Genomic DNA, 24,348 nt, shown 5'->3' on the forward strand with positions numbered 1-24,348 from the left:
GTCATCCTCATAGGCCTCGTTCTTTACCTGAGGTCATCCTCACAGAACTCGTTCTTTACCTGAGGTCATCCTCTCAGGCCTCGTTCTTTACCTGAGGTCATCCTCATAGGCCTCGTTCTTTACCTGAGGTCATCCTCACAGAACTCGTTCTTTACCTGAGGTCATCCTCACAGGCCTCATTCTTTACCTGAGGTCATCCTCTCAGGCCTCGTTCTTTACCTGAGGTCATCCTCTCAGGCCTCGTTCTTTACCTGAGGTCATCCTCACAAGCCTCGTTCTTTACCTGAGGTCATCCTCACAAGCCTCGTTCTTTACCTGAGGTCATCCTCTCAGGCCTCGTTCTTTACCTGAGGTCATCCTCTCAGGCCTCGTTCTTTACCTGAGGTCATCCTCTCAGGCCTCGTTCTTTACCTGAGGTCATCCTCACAGGCCTCGTTCTTTACCTGAGGTCATCCTCACAGGCCTCGTTCTTTACCTGAGGTCATCCTCATAGGCCTCGTTCTTTACCTGAGGTCATCCTCTCAGGCCTCGTTCTTTACCTGAGGTCATCCTCACAGGCCTCGTTCTTTACCTGAGGTCATCCTCACAGGCCTCGTTCTTTACCTGAGGTCATCCTCTCAGGCCTCGTTCTTTACCTGAGGTCATCCTCTCAGGCCTCGTTCTTTACCTGAGGTTAGCCTCTCAGGCCTCGTTCTTTACCTGAGGTCATCCTCACAGGCCTCGTTCTGGCCTCGTTCGTAGATTTAGCTATCTGTCACTTACCACAAACTAAACTCCAGTAGTTGTCTTATGCAGCAGGCGGGTCAGGGGTTCTGCAGGGCTCTTTACTGGAGCCCTTCTCTAAACATCCAAAGTCTTGAATCTCGTCTTTTGGGCTCTCTCGATGTGCTGGACGGGGCTGAGCAGACGGGTGTGGCGGCTGGAGGAAACCGTGCTGAGAGGAGCTGACAGCCTCATGATGCTTTGAGTCTCCTGAGCAAACCGTTGGGACGCAGCCGTCTGTACGTTAGTGCACGTGAGAGGAGCGTGTGCACGTTCATGCACTGTGGCGTTACTGAGGGCGGGAGGCCCGCAGGGAACGGCTGTTATCAGCACAAACACTGGCCTGTACTTTGAGGAGGGACATGCACACATATGTGTGCTCCGAGATAGCGTGCAAAGTAAGTGAACATGGTGTGATGCATGTACACACACACACACACACACACACACACAGGCATGTGCTGGAACCGGCCGAACAACAGAGAGGATGACACTGTCAGTTTTAGAAGCTTGAAATGCACTTTCAATGCAGATCCACCTGTTATGCCCCGCCCACACACCCTCCAGGCACGACAGGGAACACACACACACACACACACACACACAAAGCCATAAAGTACATACAGTACAGGCCAGAGGCTAGGGTGAGGCCGGGGGTGGACAAAGTTAACTGAAGCCTCATTAGAGGAAGTCTGTCAAGAATACTGGCTGTGCAGGTCAACAAGAACACACACACACACACACAGACACACACACACACACACACACACACACACACAGGACTATGCTCCCTGAACTGCATGTCTATGAAAGGTGACGTCTAAAGACTTTTCTTTGCATCTGAAGTGATCTGTAATAAATACATATTTACATTCTGAGGTGAGAGCTCGCAGGTGAAGAGGCCAGTGGGTGGGGCTGGGGAGTAACACACACACACACACACACACACACACACATGTTTGATTTAACACACAGTGGAGATAAGCGACAAGTGCCATTATACTTTCATTTTTTTTATTAATTGTTTTTCGATAAAGGGACAAAATGGGTGTGTGAACAGGAGAATGCAGACATCTGCCAGAAAACACAGACAGTGGTTTTCCCAATACAACCGAACAGAGACCCGAAAAGTACGACAGAAACCGACGAGCTCGGTTTGTCCAATGACCACGGGCCACCTTTACAAAAGAACAGGAAATCAAAATGATATCATAACCAACAAAATGAGTGAAAGGAAGCCAGAACTAAAGATCCGCTCCGTGTCTCTGTTTTGAACAGAGCGCAGGGCAATAATAAATAACTCCCGTAGTAAAACATAACGTTCAAGTTCAAGTTACAACAAACAGCTCTCAGGATAGTAATAGAAAAGGCTGATAACAAAATATTCTGCATTGCCATTTACAAAAAAGTCTCAACTCAAGCAGGCGTCTCCTCGTCCCCGGGTCCGTTGGATATGCTTTGCATATGAACGTACACCCGATCTAAATATAAAGCACCATTTAGTATTTGGCAATGGAAAAAAAAACTGCAAAACATTTACTCATTTTTTTAAATGTATTTATTTTTTTACGTTTGTTTTCGTAATCCATGTACTGCATATGACGTTTTTTTTTCTTGTTTTTTTTTTTTCCTCTCTGGTGATGCTGGACTGTGGGCAGGTGGAGGTGAGAGAGACAGAAGCACACAACAGAACAGGCCGACGTCAGCTGGCATCACTGCGTACGAGAGCGGCAGCAGGGGAAGAGGTCCGAACCAAAGGAACAAAGAAGATATGTACAACCACGGCCATCCGATGGCCCGCGACGCCTCCCAGTGCCACGTACTTTAGCTGCTTTTTTTGTGGGTTTTTTTCTCCATTTATTTCTTTAAACATACAAATAATTTGCACTATATTATCCTGCCAAATTAAAAAAATATACCGCGGCAGCTTGGCATTTTTTTTCCACTACCAAAAAAAGGTATGGTAAATACCTTTAGAGAGAGAACAAGCAACAGTTAAAAATACGAGCCTCAATATAAATACTATAGTGCCTACTCTAAGTGAACATTGAATTCAAATACAATTCTAGAAATACAGAAAAAGTAGACCATAAATGTGTTTAAGCATAGGAACCGACATGAGTGTGCATTTTCCTATATTTTAAGTTCTTTATTATATATTCATATATAATCTTAATCCTTTCCCCCAATGCAAATTGTATTTCAACCTGAAGAGCTGTGAAGAGCAAAATAAAATACAAAACATCACAGATTTTTTTGTTTGTTTGTTTTTTCGTCTTTTTTTTATCATTTCATATATACTGTGATCTGAGTCTGGCACACCACCAAGACGCCGAGGGAAGAGGAACGACAACTAAACTTAAATACAGTTTCCCCCGAAAAGATGGTGACGTGTTATTTGCAAAAAACGTTCATTTTCATATCTAGAATTAAAGGAAGATTAATACAAAAACAGATTCGAGCAGGGTGAGCGACGAGATTGAGTGTCTGTTGGCGAGCCAGCAAGGTCTACAGATGTTCAGGTCTACAGATGTTCAGGTCTACAGATGTTCAGGTCTGGAGATGTGTAGATCTACAGATGTTCAGGTCTACATAATGTTCAGGTCTGAAGATGTTCAGGTCTGAAGATGTTCAGGTATACAGATGTTCAGGTCTACAGATGTTCAGGTCTACAGATGTTCAGGTCTGGAGATGTGTAGATCTACAGATGTTCAGGTCTACATAATGTTCAGGTCTGAAGATGTTCAGGTCTGAAGATGTTCAGGTCTACAGATGTTCAGGTCTAAAGATGTTCAGGTATACAGATGTTCAGGTCTGAAGATGTTCAGGTCTGAAGATATTCAGGTCTAAAGATGTTCAGGTCTACAGATGTTCAGGTCTGAAGATGTTCAGGTCTAGAGATGTTCAGGTCTGAAGATGTTCAGGTCTACAGATGTTCAGGTCTAAAGATGTCCAGGTCTAGAGATCTTCAGGTTGAGAGATGTTCAGGTCTACAGATGTTCAGGTCTGAAGAGGTGTAGGTCTGAAGATGTTCAGGTCTACAGATGTTCAGGTCTAGAGATGTTCAGGTCTGAAGATGTTCAGGTCTACAGATGTTTTGGTCTAAAGATGTTCAGGTCTAGAGATGTTCAGGTCTGAAGATGTTCAGGTCTACAGATGTTCAGGTCTAGAGATGTTCAGGTCTAGAGATGTTCAGGTCTAGAGATGTTCAGGTCTGAAGATGTTCAGGTCTACAGATGTTCAGGTCTGAAGATGTTCAGGTCTACAGATGTTCAGGTCTAGAGATGTTCAGGTCTAGAGATGTTCAGGTCTACAGATGTTCAGGTCTGAAGATGTTCAGGTCTACAGATGTTCAGGTCTGAAGATGATCAGGTCTACAGATGTTCAGGTCTGAAGATGTTCAGGTCTGAAGATGTTCAGGTCTGAAGATGTTCAGGTCTACACTCCAGCTCCACTCTGAGGCGTCTTGACGCCATCAGACCTGTACGGACCTGCCTAGCGGGTGAAGGTCCGGCTCATGCTGAGCACTAGCGGCTTCTCGGGGGAACAAATTGACGGATGGTCCGAGGTGAACCGGCGAGGGTGCAGAGGTCTATGAGGGCGGAGCTGCTGGCACCACCAGTCCCGTCTGTCACTGCGGCAGCAGTGCGGCTCTGCTCACCCGACAGCGTTCCTACAGCGTTTTCCCTTCTGCGCGAACTTGTAAACTGGGAAAATTGTAGCAGTGCACTTCATGTCCTGTACGTGGAACTCTACCGCTCAGACTCAACCCATGTGACCGGCATTGCGTCACCGTGGTAAAGACCAGGAGGGATGCGGGTCTTTCCTCTCCGGCGGCGTGTCGTGTGCTCTGCTGCGAACGGCTGGAATGAAACGAGGGAAAGAACTCTGCTTCTGGGTTGAAAAGCAACAGCAAACAATACAAATGTGCCCTGCATTAGCCTATGCATACTGATTATAATCATCACATTCACTCTTTTCAAGAGCCTGGAGTAGAGATATTTTTATTGCAATTCTTTCTTTTTTTCTTCTGTAATTCATGGTTAATAACCCTGTTTTGATTAAAAAAATGTAAAGTGAAAGAGATTGCCTCTGATCGCCGTAACATGTACGCAGCTTCCAGTTCTGTGTAGCGCTCTGTCTGTCTAGCTTGAAGTCATTTCAACGCTCTGGAATAAAGTCGCCTCACTGGGAGTTCATATATTACTTTATGCATTGTTCCACACACTGACATAGTGAACTCGATGCACGACCCCTCTGCCATGTGCCGCGCCCCTCGCGTTCAGGATTGTACATTACAGAGTACCTTTATCTCAAAAAGTACCTCCTCACCGGAAACAAAACTACAAATAATTCAGATATACACAATACTGCTTGCACCATGCTTGCCATGACATCCACATATTAAAGATAGCCTATTGAACATGTAATAGGTAGCTAAATGATGATTAAGGAGAATTCTCTGATCTTTCATGGTGAATCGTCACAGTCCATTTTGAGCAGTCAGGTGCTTGATGCAAGGACCTTTCCGGGGTGGCTTCGACCTTTTAGCTTGAGCTGGTGTGACCCCAAACTTATACCAGATAAGATTATGGCCAATGCAGTCCAGAGAAATCAAAGGCACTCTTTCTTATTCCACCAAATGATAGTACAAATTGAATTCTGAGCACACCCTTGTCTTTTTGAAAGAATTTTGAAGGCTGTTATCACTTTCAGTTTAGTTATCAAGCTAATGCATGTTTTCTTTTCTTCTTCTTCTTCTTCTTTTTTTTAACCCTGTGGGAACATGCTGTCTTTTATAAAGATCAGGATGAGTGCATTTCCAGGGTTGCATGAGGAGGGTCGAGTCACAGACTGTTCACTTTCCATGTTACGAAACAAAACTGTACATGATATGTGTCACAGAATGTATGCAGCATGGATGTATCTTTCTTGTCTTTTCTCTTTTTGAAGAATAAAAAGAAAAAAACAGAACAAGAGAAAAACAGCAACACATTTACTCAACAACTAACCAACCAGGGACAAGTTATTTTCTTTTTTCTTTTTTTCTTGATTAGCAAAAACATACTATGCATGCTGACTAATTCTTAAAAATGGAAAAGGAAAACTCAAAAAAGAAAATAGTACACAACATGTAAATTATTGCACAAGAGAAAGGCTCGAAGTTTCGCTTCAATGCAAGAGTATTGCCCCTATACAGATCATGCATTCAATGGGTAATGGAAACAGGGTGTGCTGGTGCAGAGCACATGGTCTTAAGCCTCCGCCAGACTGGCGGAAGTGGAGTGTTTGGGTCGGGGCAATTCTACAAGGGGCCGGGCATAAACAGGGGACCGATGGCGGACGTCGCTGTGGGGAAAGGTCCCGGAGTTCGGCCTTCTACTCTGACTTTATCTCGGTACTCAAAGGACGGTCACTGTGCCATTTTTTCATGTGTTTCTCCAAGGTGCTGTAGACGCTGAAGGGCATCTTACAAATTTCACACTTGAACACGTCCTTGCCCACCTGACCGTGAGTCTTCATGTGGCGAGTAAGTTTGGAGCTCTGGGCACAAGCGTAATTGCACAGATCACACTTGTAGGGTCTCTCCCCCGTGTGGCTGCGCCGGTGTACTGTCAGGTTACTGCAGTTCTTGAACACCTTGCCGCAGTACTCACAGGTATCGCTCCTGCGGCTCTCCTTGGAGTTGGGCCGCCCGTGGCCCCCCAGGTGCGGCGTGCTGCCCCCGCTGCCCGTGCCGCTGCGCCCCGACATCCCGCCGTCCAGCTCCCCCGGAGGGGTGGAAAAACGCAGACTGCCGTTCTCCGAGGAGTGCTCGGACGAAGAGGCGAAGGGCGATTGTCTGGAGTCCCCAAAGTTCAGAAAGGGGTCCTTGAGTTGTCGCGAGGCGGCGTAGCCGGCCAGCCACTGGGAGTAGACATTCTCTGTGTTGGGGATGGTGGGAGTGGGCAGGTCAAACTCCTTCTCCAGCTTGATGCGTTTGGAGAAAGGGCTGATGGGCGTGGGGCTACCCAGAAGCAGTTTTTTAGAGAGGCCGACGGAGGCGGACTCGTTCGGGGACGCTCCCCGTCCGTTCACCGTCGACACCGAGCCCTCCGCCCCGCGGTCCGTCTCCAACACCGAGTTCCCGTCGCACATTTCGCGGTTGTGGTGATGGTCTTGGTTGAGGTGGTGGTGCAGGTGGTTCTCCTTGGCCATGGCGTTGCGTTTGTGCGCGCTGAGGGCTTCGCTGAAGTGGTGCATGCTGGCGGCCAGGCCCATGCCCTGCATCACCTCCGGGAGGGAGCGAGGGATGGAGCCCTCCTCGGCGCCGCCGCCCAGCCGGCTGCCGATGCCGCCGTTGTTCTCGTGCTGACGCGCCGCTTCCAGGTTCAACGCAAAGTGATAGCTGTTGTTGTTTCTGATGGCGGCCCGCTCTCTGTTCTGCTCTTCTTCGTCCTCCACCTCCTCTTCTTCCTCCTCCTCCTCTTCTTCCTCCTCCTCTTCCTCCTCTTCCTCCTCCTCTTCCTCCTCCTCCTCCTCCTCCCCGTTCTCGCGCAGCATGCGGTTGTTCTCGCTTTTCAGCTTGGCCACCACCGACTTCAGGGCGTTGCTGGCGCTGCCCAGGTGCTCGCTGGTGCCGGGCTCGGGGGAGGAGGCGGTCGAGAGGCCGTCTTCTGACTTGCCGGCGTTCGGCGAGGACGATTTGTGCATATGTGTCTTCATGTGGCGTTTCAGTTTGCTGGCCTGCGTGCACGCGTGATCGCACAGGTGGCATTTGTAGGGCTTCTCTCCCGTGTGGCTGCGCCGGTGCACTATTAGGTTACTCTGGAACTTGAAGGCCTTGCCACAAAACTCACAACACTTTGATTTCAACGGGGTGGTGGAGGACGGCGTGGCGCCCGCTGAGGGGAGCGGGGTGGTGGGCGTGGTCTGGGAGCCCACGGGGGACTGCATGGAGCCCGGGAGAGGGGGCGGCGTGGCAAGATATGGAGGTTTGCTGCCCCCGGCACCTCCGCCACCTCCGCTTCCTCCTCCCGTCTGGAACGGTTGGAGCAGGCGCTGCATGGGGCTCGGCCTGCTGGGGGATAGCGGCGGGGTGGACCCCGAATTGTTCCCCGCCAGCTCTCGTAGCCGCCGCGAGAAGTCCATTGTCGCGGGGGGGTCCAGGCTCAGAGGGGCGTTCAGACGCAGCACCCTGTCAAAGGCACTCGGGTGGTGGGCTGCCAGCGCCAGCTCCTCGGGGCTCAGGTGGTGCGCGTCCATGTGGTTCCTCGGAGGCGGACTGAAGAGGGGCGGCGTGGGAGGGAAACGCTGAGGGTGGCCCACGCCGGCGGCGCCCATGGCGCCGATCCCGCACCCCATCCCGACGCTGTCCCTCCCGCCCGAGCCCGAGCCCGGCATGCGGAGGAGGTTGAAGGGGCTGGCGTCGGGCGGCAGGTGGAGGCCGTGGAGCGGAGGCTGCGACGGGCAGTCGGCGCCGCCGCCCAGGGAGGACGGCCCGCCCATGCGCGGGGTGAGAGGGCTGCCGTGTTCGCTCTCCAGGTAGATGCGGAAGCCGTGCGTGTTCTGCGCATGCTGCAGCAAGAACCAGGCGCTGCCGTAGGCCTGCTTGCATGTGGTGCAGGTGTAGGTGGTCGGCTCCTCCTTACCTGGTGGGAGAAGAGAAGAAAAGCACCGCGTTAGGAGGAACTTCATCCGACACATTTGTTCATGTTTTTGGAAACCATGCGCGAAAATCCTCAAGCGGCAATTTTATGTCCCAGCATGCCCCATTCAGACAATCTTTTGGCATAAAATGCGTATTTTTTGTTCCATTTTTGAACCATTTTTTGACTGAAACTCCTTCCTAACAGGACAAGACTTTGTTTTATTGTGATTGTTGTTCAGGTTCTGATTCTTTAGGTCCTAATCTTCCATAAAGGTCTTGTTGACGCTCCAGGAGGCTTTCTGGGGAATCTGGATCACATCATGCTGGATGTTCATAGTTACCATCAAAATATCTTTTAAAAGTGATTTTTTTGGCAGATATACATTTTTTTCTCAACACTTTGTTGAACAAATACATACAATAAACACAAGTATTGGAATTAATTTTGGTTTCCTACGACTCAAACACAGGGAAAACACTTTAAACGACAATAACTTGGAATTTCATAATCACACAAATCAAAGATGTTGCACACGGTTTTAGGAAACGTTCCCTCAGTGCGCCGCACCGTGTGCAGAAGGAAGTCGACAACTCTCTTCAACTTGGCTGAACCGATGTTTCTTTCCAACCTGAGGCCCAACTGTTACAGCTCTTAAGAGCGGTTGGCGCATGGTGTTGAGGGCTTTCCAAATACAACAGTAGCTGTTATTGAGGTCATGCCCCACATGAGTAGCATGTGAGAAGTAGTCTGTGTCAGTGTGTGTGTGCATTTGTTCTTCTCCCAGACTGCTCTGGGACATAATTTCTCCCTTTAGACTGACTGTGAGTCCTCCATTGTCAGCAGGAGAACAAAGAAACAGGGCTATCCCGGCGGACCGCCACTTCCCACTGATCTACCCAAACAGAGGCTCACTGATAAACACAAACACACTCACAGGCAGCAGCACAAGAGAATCCTTTTCACTTTTAAATTACTGCTTTCTTACTGTATCAGCAGCGTATGAAGATATCTGACCCGCTAGGAATTGTTTTTCCTAATACAGCCGCGAGAGGTTGGGACTGGTGGTTCATTATTTCAAGGTACAACCCGTCAGTGAAGCCGCGGATGAGATTTTTTTTATTTGGGCAACAAAGAATAACAATCAAATGTATGCAAGTGTATTCATTCGAGTCCTCCTCTGCTATGAGTAGTGTTTACACTCCTCCCAGGGCAGATCACCCCTCTGACACACACACACACACACACACACACACACACACACACACTCCCCATCGCACAGCAGAACACCCGGCGCCTCCGGAAAGTAGAGCAGTGGGAGTGTAAAAACATTTAGAGGAAATAAAAGCCCTTCGGTCTGGCTGCGAGCGGCTTCCCTCAGCGCGGCGTGCCGAGTCCCTTTCAGACGGCGATGAGAGGAATATTTAAAACAATAATTGCCTTTGAATGGCCTCTGCAACGATGACCTATGGCGGGACCCCGCAGCGCACGTGTAATCTCATTAGAGGAGCGAACGGACGCCATCAGCTCGCTTACAAGATCACAAGACGGACCAAAACCCCCCCGCCGCCGCCGCCGCCGCCGCCGCCATTCAGCGCCTTCCACTGTTCATACGACGATGCACACAATCACACACAATACACCGAGTTCACACGGAGTGGTTTGTGATTCGGTTTCGCCGTCAACATGCAAATGAGCAGCGCTGCGGGCTGGTGAGCAGGTCCAGGCCCGTCACAAGATGAGCTCCATCCCACCAGAGAGGACGCTCTGCTCCACGAACACATGATCTTACATCATGTCTTGAATTCACCCTTTAAAGGCTCTTTCATACGCGATGCACACCCATGTGATGCATCGAGCATCGCTGAACAATCTCAGCTCGACATAATGAGGCAGCGTTGCCATAAGGCACAAGTTTAAAGAGACAATATGCAGCTGAAGAATTGAATTTTTTTAATTCTTCATATTTCTTGTGAAACATAACATTATGTGGTCGACTGGTTCTACCAAAAGGTCTTAGGTTCATAAAGCAGTGAAATATATGAATAAAATGGTCAATACAAATGTTGTGTTATTGGTTTTTGACTAAAATTGTTTCATATTTTTAAATCAAGCATGTGGAAATAAATCCACAATATTGAAAATATTTAACATTCATTTCAATGTGAACATGCTGTCCTTCAGATGTGGAAGTTATTGATGTGATAACTCATTATATTAAACATCAAAAGTGTCGAAAGTTGCAACACATAATACATTTTAAATGTGCTTTAATATTATTGCCATTAGCAGGTGTAATTTTAGGTTTCGCAATATTGATGCTCATTATCTCCGGGTGGTTTTTTTTCTTGGGTAAAAAGCTTTTTTTTTTTTGCTCTAATGTGTCCGGAACAATAAATTACAAAACATCGCTTTCACTTGTAAACGAGGAAGGTGAGTTATAAAAAATAGGACGAATCTCTTGCTAATTACCGGTAAAAAAAAAACAAAAGTGATAAATCATCAGCGATACTGAGAGCATGTCACGGTTTACATGGAAGCTTTTATACATCTGCACACTGCAATTTACCTCTAACAGCCAGCAAGAGAGTCAAAGAGGACGCAGTGGGATCAGTGTGTGTGTGTGTGTGTGTGTGTGTGTGTGTGTGTGTGTGTGTGTAATTATGCCACGTCACGGCGCTCACAACACACACTGACACACATTTCAATTGAAAAATACTCCATTTTGATTCAGAAGGACGTCTGCGAGCAGAAGTGTGCGGTCACCAGAGCGTGCTCACTCGTCTGTGCAGATGCGTCCTGACTTCCTGCCGTCACGCGGCCGGCCGGCGAGGAGCGGCAGCCGGATGATGGATCGTTAAAATCGGCACAAATTACCGCTAATTGTTGCCACCTGCATGAGATGTAACCTGTGAGGAGGGAGCGGCTCCATTTATTTACTCCTGGTCTCTGTAAACCACTCTAATCCTGCTCACCGGCAGAGTTTCACAGCGATTATCCTTTAGGTACACACTGCCTCCACACGGGGCCTTCCTCTACCCAGAAGCCCTCACAGGGCGGTCCTCTGAGGCTGGAGGAGGGAAGTCTGAGCTCGGCTTTCTTCTACTCTCAACGTACGTTCATTGGATGGAAATGTAGACGGCCTGTTGACCCTTTGACCTCTTTTCTATCACGAGGTACAAATCAAGAATGAAAAACATGCTGGCTATCAAATTAAACATCTACATGAGGGCCACAATGAGATATGATCTCCATGAACGACCTCTAAACACAACTCACACAGTCCAGACCTCCTGGTCCTGAAGGTGGTCACCTCCAGACCTCCTGGTCCTGAAGGTGGTCACCTCCAGACCTCCTGGTCCTGAAGGTGACCACCTCCAAACCTCCTGGTCCTGAAGGTGACCACCTCCAAACCTCCTGGTCCTGAAGGTGATCACCTCCAGACCTCCTGGTCCTGAAGGTGGTCACCTCCAGACCCCTTGGTCCTGAAGGTGACCACCTCCAGACCTCCTGGTCCTGAAGGTGGTCACCTCCAGGCCTCCTGGTCCTGAAGGTGGTCACCTCCAGACCTCCTGGTCCTGAAGGTGGTCACCTCCAGACCTCCTGGTCCTGAAGGTGGTCACCTCCAGACCTCCTGGTCCTGAAGGTGACCACCTCCAGACCTCCTGGTCCTGAAGGTGACCACCTCCAGGCCTCCTGGTCCTGAAGGTGGTCACCTCCAGGCCTCCTGGTCCTGAAGGTGGTCACCTCCAGGCCTCCTGGTCCTGAAGGTGACCACCTCCAGACCTCCTGGTCCTGAAGGTGACCACCTCCAGGCCTCCTGGTCCTGAAGGTGGTCACCTCCAGGCCTCCTGGTCCTGAAGGTGGTCACCTCCAGACCTCCTGGTCCTGAAGGTGACCACCTCCAAACCTCCTGGTCCTGAAGGTGATCACCTCCAGACCTCCTGGTCCTGAAGGTGGTCACCTCCAGACCCCTTGGTCCTGAAGGTGACCACCTCCAGGCCTCCTGGTCCTGAAGGTGGTCACCTCCAGGCCTCCTGGTCCTGAAGGTGGTCACCTCCAGGCCTCCTGGTCCTGAAGGTGGTCACCTCCAGGCCTCCTGGTCCTGAAGGTGGTCACCTCCAGACCTCCTGGTCCTGAAGGTGGTCACCTCCAGACCCCCTGGTCCTGAAGGTGGTCACCTCCAGACCTCCTGGTTGGAAGACTCTGAGGCAGCATCTGCTCGAGTCTGTGCACCACGTCAGGAAGATAGATGTCAAGAGAGGAGGAGTTTGAGGAGGAGAGGAGGAGTTTGAGGAGTTTGAGGAGGAGTTTGAGGAGAAGAGGAGGAGTTTGAGGAGTTTGAGGAGGAGTTTGAGGAGAAGAGGAGGAGTTTGAGGAGTTTGAGGAGGAGAGGAGGAGAGCAGGAGTTTGAGGAAGAGAGGAAGAGTTTGAGGAAGAGAGGAAGAGTTTGAGGAGGAGTTTGAGGAGGAGAGGCGGAGTTTGAGAAGGCAAGGAGTAGTTTGAGGAGGAGTTTGAGGAGTTTGAGGAGTTTGAGGAGGCGAGGAGGAGTTTGAGGAGGCAAGGAGGATTTGGGGAGGCAAGGAGGAGTTTGAGGAGGAGAGGAGGAGTTTGAGGAGGCAAGGAGGAGTTTGAGGAGGAGTTTGAGGAGGCAAGGAGGAGTTTGAGGAGTTTGAGGAGGAGTTAGAGGAAGCGAGAAGGAGTTTGAGGAGGCAAGGAGGAGTTTGAGGAGTTTGAGGAGGAGTTAGAGGAGGCGAGAAGGAGTTTGAGGAGGCGAGGAGGAGTTTGAGGAGGCAAGGAGGAGTTTGAGGAGGCAAGGAGGAGTTTGAGGAGGAGTTTGAGGAGGCGAGGAGGAGTTTAAGGAGGCGAGGAGGAGTTTGAGGGGGAGTTTAAGGAGGCGAGGAGGAGTTTGAGGAGGCAAGGAGGAGTTTGAGGAGGAGTTTGAGGAGGCGAGGAGGAGTTTAAGGAGGCGAGGAGGAGTTTGAGGGGGAGTTTAAGGAGGCGAGGAGGAGTTTGAGGAGGCGAGGAGGAGTTAGAGGAGTTTGAGGAGTTTGAGGAGGAGTTAGAGGAGGCGAGGAGGCCCCATGTGGAGTGAATCGCGGCAGAGGCCATGAGTGTAGCTCCTGCGCTCCTCTCTGACTGGCGCTGATTGGAGCTGTGGGGTTAATGGGTTTTAGAGTAGGCGACGCCGCACTCTGTCTCTCTGTAATATACTCCCATCAGCCACTTCATTAGGCAAACTCCTCACCGCTGGGAGGGAGAAAATGAAGTGAGGAAGCAGAATGGAGAACGGTCGATGAAGACGGATAGTCGGAGAAAGGGGAAGAAAGGAGGAGATAAGGAGGAGCAATCCCTCTGGTCCGGACCAGGAGACAAATACCTGCTGCAACTCCTCAGGTTGGGAGACGGCAGGAATGTTAAGTAGGAAAGAGGGGGGGGGTAAATAATAGCATCCGGTTCTTTACCTGGGGTAAATGTCAAAGCCATGCAGGCTCTGGTGAGACTCCAGAGAACACACACACACACACACACACACACACACACAGTTCCACAAATGTCCTACAACTCAATACCGGCCATGCTACAGTGACAAGCACACGCATTAAGCCCGATTAAGCCAAGGGCATTGGACACGAGAGGGGAGAGGGAGGCGGGAAGGCAGCCCGGCTCATGTTTCACGACACCTTTCTGCCCGTGTGTGTGTGTGTGTGTGTGTGTGTGTGTGTGTGTGTGTGTGTGTGTGTCCATCCCTCTCAGAAGGAAGTGTAGTGCTCTGATCCGATGGCTGTCACCGAGTTGAAATGCAGCCGGTGGAGCGGACGAGACACCGGATCCGTCCAGAGAGGGTTGTTCCTCCTCTCCGGGATGAGAGCGTGAAATGATGAGAGGATGAAAATGACCCGAAAAACACACTTTCAAATGCATCAACTTGCATTAATGACCAAACGCACATTTTGATTTGTGTCATTTACCAAAAGCATTATTCATCTTTTGCTTCCAGTAATTATTTAAATGCATCCTGTAACTTTGAGGGAAACATTTCATCCTGATTTAAAAGAGACGACGCTGTTGTGAGTTATTTTCTTTCCTTTAAACCTCGACCAGCCGCTCCCTCCTCCTGCAGAGCGACGTCATTTCACGTTCTGGTAAAGTTCGACGTGCATGAATTAGATTATTATTTCATTTATTTTGCTGTGGTGAAATAAAAAACGACTTCCTGACTTTCTGGACGTCGTCGTTTATAGTTTATCGTGTCGACTGTCTTGTGCGTTTGTGCCCTGATGACAAAAAGCTGAATTCATGTCACGCGTGTGACACCTGCGTGTGCGTCCGCTGCTCTCGCCGCAGGTGGAAAAAACAAAATGGACGACAGACCTGCGATCATCTCGCGTATCCTCCATCCCTCCCTCTGTCTCAGTGCTTCATCCCTTACTTTCCTCTTCCCCCCCTCCCCTCGTGGCTCTCTGGCGGTGTCCTTGGCGGGTGCACCCCTGGGTGAGATGATAGTAATTGAGGTAATGGAACATCGCTGAAACCGGATTAGCGACACACACTGGGGGTGAGGGACGATGTCCCATAATGCAATTTGGTCTTTCTGTCTGAGCCTGGAGGCTTTCAGGACGCGCTGCCGGTGTGTTTACGTCTCAGAGTCTCACAGGCTGCAGGACGTCCCACCAGCGCCTCCAGCCCCAGCGCGCAGAGCGGCTCCTGGCTTGAACGTGACGGTTTGAAGGTCCAACAGGAGCTCGGCTAACATGCGAGGCAGCAGCAGAACCATGAAGAACCGGCGTGAGAACGTTTCCGTCCATGAATCCATGAAAGTGGAGCTCGGTTCCTGCTGAACGAGGCCGATCAGAGGAGTCGTCAGGACTAAGCTCAGGATCAAACCTGACAGCAGCGCTAACGAGCTGCGTCCAGAGCGCTTCCCTCTTCCATAATCCATATTTCATCTGCAGTGACACACGAGAGTGTTTGCTGATCAACATGCAGATTAACATACATGCGTAATGAGACCAGACCCTGCGCTGGCAGCTGGGAAACCCCGTTTCTCTCTTTGTGCAGAGTTTCATGTGTTGAGTCCAGAACGTTGTGTTCCTGCTGGAGCCGTGAGGGACCTTTGACCTCCACACGTTACGGACAGAGAACGTGTGGAGGTCAAACTAAGAAACGTTGAAAAACAGTCCCACAGCTTCCTGTCGATGCTCTTTGGGTTGAGACCACAGGAAGCAGCAGGACCAGGCTGCTCAACCGTTTCAACCCCAAAGGTGACAACATGTCACATGTAGCATGACACAGCGTACATGCTAGCTCATCACGGCGCTAACTGCTAGCACGGAAGAGCATTTCATGACAGCACCAGACACCACGCTGCAGGCTTTATACTCACGGGACTAAATCATGTTACGTGAAACTGGACGATCCAGCGCTTCAAACAGACTCACTGCCTCACGACAAAACATGTGAGATACACAACACACGCAGGAACAAAAGACCCGCTCTGTCTCTGTGAGACAATGAACTGTTTTAAAAGTTACCAACAACAACGTGGAAGACGACGCCGCTGTGACAGGATGAACCGTTAAACAAGATGGCAGCTGAAGCTGAAGGAGCTAAAGAAGCTAAAGGAAACAAAGAAGCTAACGAAGCTAAAGATGCTAAAGGAAATAAAGAAGCTAAAGAACCTAAAGAAGCTAAAGAAGCTAAAGGAAATAAAGAAGCTAATGAAGCTAAAGATGCTAAAGGAAATAAAGAAGCTAAAGGAAATAAAGAAGCTAAAGAAGCTAAAGGAAATAAAGAAGCTAATGAAGCTAAAGATGCTAAAGAAGCTAAAGGAAATAAAGAAGCTAATGAAGCTAAAGATGCTAAAGAAGCTAAAGGAAATAAAGAAGCTTCAGAACTTAAATAACCTAAAGGAGCTCCAAACGGCTGCAGACAGAAATAATAATAATAAATAAATAATAATAAATAAATAATAAATAAGGTAAAACCCTGCAGACAATAAAGATCTGTGTTTCCATGGAGGACGAACGGTGAATTACCAAAAACAACAATGCAGTATTGAGCCTGTCTGAGGCCATGCTGAGTGTGCACGTGTGTGTGCACGTGTGTGTGTGTGCACATGTGTGTGTGCACGTGTGTGTGTGCGTGCACATGTGTGTGTGTGCACGTGTGTGTGTGCATGTGTGTATATGTGAGTGTGTGTGCAGGAGAACGTGTGTGTGTGTGTGTCGTCAGCCAGAAAATATCAATACTGTCTGTCCCTGTGTGTGTGTGTGTGTGTGTGTGTGTGTGTGTGTGTGTGTGTGTGTGTGTGTGTGTGTGGTATATCAATACCTTCTGTCTCTGTGTTGGAGCCCCTGCTGCGCTGCAGATTGTGTATCTGCAACTCTCTCTCTAGTAATCTACTTGTGACTTGTGTGCTGGCTGTGTGATTAGAACAGACTTTAGAGATGCACGTGTGTGTGTGTGTGTGTGTGTGTGTGTGTGTGTGTGTGTGTGTGTGTGTGTGTGTGTGTGTGTGAGCTCGTCTGTGTCCATCCACTGCCATGTGACATGTGCCAGTTTCCTTTTCTTTCTTTGTTTCACACACACAAACACACTCCTTTACTCACTTGTGCCGCACGCACACACACACACACACACACACACACACACGCACACACACACACTCTGACACACACACACACTCCCACACACACTAATGTATCCCGTAAAGTGCGTTGTAATGACGCCGCGCGGCCCTTAAACTGTGTTTATGAATGGAATGAAACGGACGGACCTCAGCGCACTGGAGCCATGATGCAGCGTGTGTGTGTGTGTGTGTGTGTGTGTCCAGCGTGTGTGTGTGTGTCCAGCGTGTGTGTGTGTGTGTGTGTCCAGCGTGTGTGTGTGTGTGTCCAGCGTGTGTGTGTGTGTGTCCAGCGTGTGTGTGTGTGTGTCCAGCGTGTGTGTGTGTGTGTGTCCAGCGTGTGTGTGTGTGTGTCCAGCGTGTGTGTGTGTGTGTGTCCAGCGTGTGTGTGTGTGTGTCCAGCGTGTGTGTGTGTGTGTGTGTCCAGCGTGTGTGTGTGTGTGTCCAGCGTGTGTGTGTGTGTGTGTGTGTCCAGCGTGTGTGTGTGTGTGTCCAGCGTGTGTGTGTGTGTGTGTCCAGCGTGTGTGTGTGTGTGTCCAGCGTGTGTGTGTGTGTGTGTGTCCAGCGTGTGTGTGTGTGTGTCCAGCGTGTGTGTGTGTGTGTGTGTCCAGCGTGTGTGTGTGTGTGTCCAGCGTGTGTGTGTGTGTGTGTGTGTCCAGCGTGTGTGTGTGTGTGTCCAGCGTGTGTGTGTGTGTGTGTCCAGCGTGTGTGTGTGTGTGTCCAGCGTGTGTGTGTGTGTGTGTGTGTCCAGCGTGTGTGTGTGTGTGTCCAGCGTGTGTGTGTGTGGATCTGTTTGGAGGCCAGGACTCACTCTGGCAGAACAGTCTTCACTTAACCCAAAACCACCACGGCCAAATTACAGAGCGTCCAAATTACAACACTTATGTGAGCAGAGAGGACGAGCCCTGACACACACACACACACACACACACACACACACACACACACACACACACACACACACACACACACTCCTGACTGACTCCCTGTGCTGTGTTGCCTTTCAGTCCGGCTCATATTGTAGGTTCTAGTCCGGTGTGTGAAGCAGCACGTTAACCCTCCTCTCTCTTCCTCTTCCTCTCTCTCTTCCTCTTCCTCTCCCTCTTCCTCTCTCTCTTTCTCTTCCTCTTCCTCTTCCTCTTCCTCTCCATCAGTGTCAGTGAGCAGGGCCGGTCCCCACACCGCTGACGGAGACAGAAAGCCGTTTCACACACGCAGCTTTCAAGCTTCAATAATATAAAAAATATATTTAGAAAAGTCTGCCAAGTGGAGTTATGACAAATTACCAAAAATATCCTGTGTATTTCTCCTGGGAGCACACACACACACACACACACACACACACACACACACACACACACACACACACACACACACACACACACACACACGTTTAAACACAAAGCCAGTCTGGTATTGAATGATCTGTAGGGACCTGCAACAGCTGCCAAGCAGGACAATTCAGTCATCACCGTGTGTGTGTGTGTGTGTGTGTGTGTGTGTGTGTGTGTGTGTGTGTGTGTGTGTGTGTGTGTGTGTGTGTGTGAGAGAGAGAGAGAGAGCCTCGCAGTGACCACAGTGGGAGATCACTCTGAGCCGAGTAAACACCTCAGCTGGCCGGAGGCCCACACACACACACACACACACACACACACACACACACACACACACACACACACACACACACACACACACACACACACACACACACACACAGCTCGTTGCTTCCTCTCTTAATCTAACTCCTCCTCCGCCCAGTTGGTTTGATCCTTCCATCTGTCCATCAACATTGCATACAGGTGGCTGTTTCTCTCTCTCTCTCTCTCTCTCTCTCTCTCTCTCTCTCTCTCTCTCTCTCTCTCTCTCTCTCTGTCTCTCTCTCTCTCTCTCTCTCTCTCTCTCTCTCTCTCTCTCTCATCCCTCTCTTTTCTTTTCCTACCTCCGTTTCCTTTGCCTCTTGTCCTCCTAACGACTCGGCACAGAGACCGAAGGAAAGGAGACGAAGACGAAGACGAGCAAAACGAGAGGAGATGAATCACCCAGAATACACACACACACACACACACACACACACACACACACACACACACACACACACACACACACACACACACACACACAGACACACACACTCTTTCAGCAACATGTGGCCGTGCTGCTGCCAAAACCCTTTTCGCCTCGTCTCTTCTTTCCCTCCCTCCTTCCCTCCCTCCTTCCCTCACTCCTTCTCTTTCCTCCTTCTCTTCCTCCCTCTCTTTCCTCCTTCTCCTCCTCCCTCCCTCCTTTCTTTTCATCCCTCCATCTTCCCTCCCAGGTGGGAAGCACTCAGCGCCGTCTCTTTAATTGTATTCATCAGACGAGGCCAATCGATAGAGGACATATTTAATACAAATTTATGACTATTAGCCATCAGCGATAAAAAGCCTCTTTTTTCCATGGATAGATCTCACATGTGGTGAAAGAGAGGAGGAGGAGGAGGAGGAGGAGGAGGAGGAGGAGGAGGAGGAGGAGGTGCCAGCCCTCCTGCTCTGAGCACAAACAGCCTCCCTCCGCTGGCGGTGCAGAGGTTTGAGAAGTCTTCTCAGTTCAGAGGCTGGCGGTGCGTTCAGGGGTCACAGGAGAGAACGGTTGCTCTGGACCTCAAGAGATGAACGGCTGCTGCCGCTGAAGGAGACGTTGAGATGGAAACGCTCCATGAAAGCACGGCTGAGTGGATGTTATTATTACTCAAGTCCACAACACATGAAACATCGTATTAAATTAAAATGGCCGCTGCAGACAATTATAATGAGAATAATATAAACTCTAAAGAAGATGCTACGACGCCACAGTCCCTGCTGCTGCGTTCATGCTTTTTATGATGGGCATTCACATATATATATATATATATATATATATATATATATATATATATATATATATATATATATATATATATGTATATATATATATATATATATATATATGTATATATATATTTGGCAAAGAAGCCAAATATTCCAGGTCAAAGTTTCAGATCAGAGGAGATGAAGCCGGAGACAGAGGAGTTAAACTCAGAGGCTTCGTGGGCATCGCGCCCCCACGCCTCGTCTGACAGGAGAGAGAGAGAGAGAGAGAGAGAGAGAGAGAGAGAGAGAGAGAGAGAGAGAGAGAGAGCTGGAGGATGAGAAGGAAACTTCACCTCCTCCACCTGCAGCTTCCTGTCTGCTTCACAGCTGATCATAACTCACGAGCCAAAATGTTTCATGAAGAGAAGAAAACTGCAAATAATCACTAAATATTACACTTCTTCTTCTTTTAATGCCGCGGATATGAAACGAACAACGATCACACGCCGAGGATACACACACAGAGATGCTTCTGTTTGTGTGTGAAGGGGTATTCATTTCTGCACACACACACACACACACACACACACACACACACCACACACTGACATATGCCCGGGGCCAGGCCAACAGCAGAGGACCAAAGGGCCAGTAAATAATTGAGAAGTGTTAAAAGCAACAAAGGTGTGTGTGTGTGTGTGTGTGTGTGTGTGTGTGTGTGTGTGTGTGTGTGTGTGTGTGTGTGTGTGTGTGTGTGTGTGTGTGTGTGTGTGTGTGTGTGTGTGCATTCAGGCCATATAGTTAATCTAAACTCTTTATTATTTACCGACGTCCTTTGTGTGAATATTAAAATGACCACGCTCTTCTCTTTCAGACGCTGGAGGCTCCATCACACACACACACACACACACACACACACACACACACACACACACACACACACACACCTCCGGGTGGAGCGTGTGTGTTTCACATTCACACCTGAAACATGAACTCATTGAAGCTGTGAGCAAAACAGTACAATTAGTTTATTTTTATTTTCTAATAAGTGTGGAACACGTTCTCTGTTCTCCACCTGGTTCCTGCACAGAACCCCGTCCACACACACGGGCCCAGGTTCTGTCAGAGTGTGTGTGTGTGTGTGTGAGCCCAAAGATGCTCCATTAGTGATTTACACATGGTGTGTGTGGGCCTGGCATTCCCATCAGGCCGGCATGGCCTAAGTGCTGCCTATCCCCCCACACACACACACACACACACACACACACACACACACACACACACACACACACACACACACACACACACACACACACACACACAACCAACCCTTACCCCACCTGGGTTGGCGAAGGAGCGCCACTCAGCTGGTTCCAAAACACCACACACACACACACACACACACACACACACACTCTCTCATGGTCTACTAATGACCAAAACCCAAACAGCTCCAAAACAACTCTCAAAGCTCTTAAGAGACGATCTTTTGATGGGGAAGTGATTTTTTATATGCCATTAAAAGCCAGGGATGAAATGGGCGTTCGCGTAAATACAGCCACAGGTCGGGGGGGGGGGGGGGGGGGGGGGTGATCACACACACACACACACACACACACACACACACACACTACTGGTTACTGACGGCCACGCAGCTCGGTGGTAAGTAGGAACTCCAGTACTTGTGTGTATTGTCTGTATTTGTTCAGCAAAGTCTTGAAAAAAATGTATATCTGCAAAAATAAACTATGAACATCCAGCATGATATGTGCCGTGTACGTCTGTCATCACGGAGCAAACACACCTCTACGACACACACACACACACACACACACTGACTCAACCTTATCCAGCATTAGCAGCAAATCATTCGGCACTTCAGCCGGGTCTCTAAGCCCTCGTGATACGACAAGAGTGAAAGAGCACAAGTAACAAAGAGGAAACATCCAGGGGCCCTCGGGGCCTGACACACACACACACACACACACACACACACACACACACACACACATTTCGGGTGTCTTTCTCCTCCTCCTCAGCTCTAAACAGCCCAGAAGGCCGGCTGTATCCAGAGCAGCTGTTAAGCAATCTTTCAATGAAACGCTTCCTGGTGAGGAGGTCACTCGGGATCCTGCAGGATGTGGGCGTGGCCACACTGCAGGGGGGAGGAGCCTGTAGCCCACACGTTGGTCCATGACGGGCATCCGTCTCCAGCGTGGACATGAGACCAGCGTGTTGTCTCACATGGTCTAACCGCACAGACGAGGACACTTTGGAGGATGAATTCCCTCCACATGGACGACGTCAGCTGATGTCCGTGCGACCACCATCCTCCTCCACTTCCTCTCTCGCCTGCAGCCGTCCATTAATCCTGCTTCTATCTGCTCCGTCACCCACTTCTGCTGCTATTATCGCAGCCACAATTACTGCTAGCACTGCTATTATTATCAGAGCCGCTCTGCCGTATCCACTGCCGCTCTTCTACTGGAGGTCCTGCTTCTGCTATTGCTCTGTTGTTAGCGGTGCTGCTATCGCTAAGCTAACACGTATGACGTCATCATGGTCCGTCTGTCCATCCTGGGGACGGACCCTCTCGTCCCCACTAAAGGGTTTCCTGTTCCAGTGCCTGTGGTGTAGGGTGTAAAGCCCTGCAGGGAGAATGTGTGCAACCCTTCAAAAGCCACACAACAACAACAACAACAACAACAACAGCTGATGGAGCCGTGTGTCTCTGCATCCGACCACAATCAGTGAATGTCTTTTATTAACCGAGATCACGATCAAATCTTGATCTACTCAGCTCTCCAGATGTTCAGAAACCACAAGCCTCCAAAACCAAATCTCTTTTATCTGAAGGCTCTTTAAGGTCTTTAAGGTGTTTAAAGTTTTTAAGGTCTTTAAGGTGTTTAGAGTCTTTAAGGTGTTTAAGCTCTTTAAGGTGTTTAGGGTCTTTAAGGTCTAAAAGGTGTTTAGGGTCTTTAAGGCATTTAGGGTATTTAAGGTGTTTAAAGTTTTTAAGGTGTTTAAAGTCTTTAAGGTCTTTAAGGTATTTAGAGTCTTTAAGGTGTTTAAAGTTTTTAAGGTGTTTAGAGTCTTTAAGGTCTTTAAGGTATTTAGAGTCTTTAAGGTGTTTTAAAGTCTTTAAGGTGTTCAAGGTGTTTAAGGTGTTTAGAGTCTTTAAGGTGTTTAAGGTCTTTAAGGTGTTTAAGGTATTTAGAGTATTTAAGGTCTTTAAAGTCTTTGAGATGTTTAAGGTATTTAACATCTTTAAGGTCTTTAAGGTGTTCAAAGTCTTTAAGGTGTTTAAGGTATTAGAGTCTTTAAGGTGTTTAAGTTCTTTAAGGTCTTTAAAGTCTTTAAGGTGTTCAGAGTCTTTAAGGTGTTTAAGGTATTTGGAGTCTTTACGGTCTTTAAAGTATTTAAGGTGTTTAAGGTCTTTAAGGTGTTTAAAGTCTTTAAGGTGTTAAGGTGGTCACCAGTGAGGTCACCAGTGAGGCTGGCTGGTCCTAGCAGGTGTTACCTACAGCATCACCAGTGGCTCTGTTCCAGTCGGCGTGCCAGCGAGGCGTTAGCCTCGTGTTCACCCAGCACCCTGAAAGCTGCTCTCATAGGTGCTGCGTGTTCTGTATCCAGGTGATTAATTACACCTGAGCCCCTCGTGACGCGTCAGAGTGTCAGCCAGGAAGAGAAATATCCTTCACTCTGGACGCTCTCCAGCCGGCTCTGTGAAGACGTACAGGAGTCCTGGGAAACTCTCCACCGACACTCATTCTGAACCACGGCTGCGGAAAGAAGTGTTTTTGTCGATTTGTCTCTGAATATAATTTTCAACAGTCAAGCGTTCCAGCACACGCATCCAGACGCTGGACACGTGAAGCAGAACTGTCTTCACCCGCGAGTCCAGAGCAGCTCCAAGAAAACACTGATCCACTCGCTTTGGTCTCCTGTTGCCAGAGCTGCTACCGTAAACCATGCTCCCAGCTCGCTCCCTCTCTCTCTCTCTCTCTCTCGCTCTCTCTCGCTCTCTCTCTCTCTCTCTCTCTCTCTCTCTCTCTTTCTCTCTCTCTCTCTCTCTAGATCCCTTCTCTCTCTTTTTTTCTCCTCTCTGTCTCCCATTCCTTGCAGCTGAGCCCTGTAAATCAAGTTGAAACATAGCTCTGCATATGTGTGTGTGTGTGTGTGTGTGTGTGTGTGTGTGTGTGTGTGTGTGTGTGTGTGTGTGTATACAATGTGTGTTACCGACTTGCTGCTGCCAAAAAATGTGTCCCCAACCGCCCTCTTACCTCCCTATACGTCTGCCTATAGGAGGAGGAAGAGCCAGAGGGGACGAAGGCATGCAGGAGTGTGTGTGTGTGTGTGTGTGTGTGTGTGTGTGTGTGTGTGTGTGTGTGTGTGTGTGTGGTGTGTGTGTGTGGGATTAAGTGTGGTGCTATCTGACAGGGTCCTACGGGTTGAGGAACATATCCTGGATGCTAATCTCAAGTGGGAGAGAAAGCTTCTC

The 24,348-nt window shown here is 49.1% G+C and overlaps 1 protein-coding gene across 1 annotated transcript in view; it reads right to left on the reverse strand.

The window, feature by feature from the left end:
• Positions 1-1,774: 1,774 nt before the first annotated feature.
• LOC137801914 (B-cell lymphoma/leukemia 11A-like) overlaps positions 1,775-24,348 on the reverse strand; it is a 34,832-nt gene continuing 12,258 nt past the window's right edge. Inside the window, 1 exon segment of the mRNA XM_068599351.1 lies at positions 1,775-8,393. Within this exon segment, the coding sequence (XP_068455452.1) occupies positions 6,142-8,393 (2,252 nt within the window). The 3' untranslated portion in view covers positions 1,775-6,141.

This window comes from Clinocottus analis, unplaced genomic scaffold, assembly GCF_023055335.1.
Source record: "Clinocottus analis isolate CAN_PGR_092001 unplaced genomic scaffold, fCliAna1.0.p SCAF_46, whole genome shotgun sequence".
NCBI classification, from domain to species: domain Eukaryota; kingdom Metazoa; phylum Chordata; class Actinopteri; order Perciformes; family Cottidae; genus Clinocottus; species Clinocottus analis.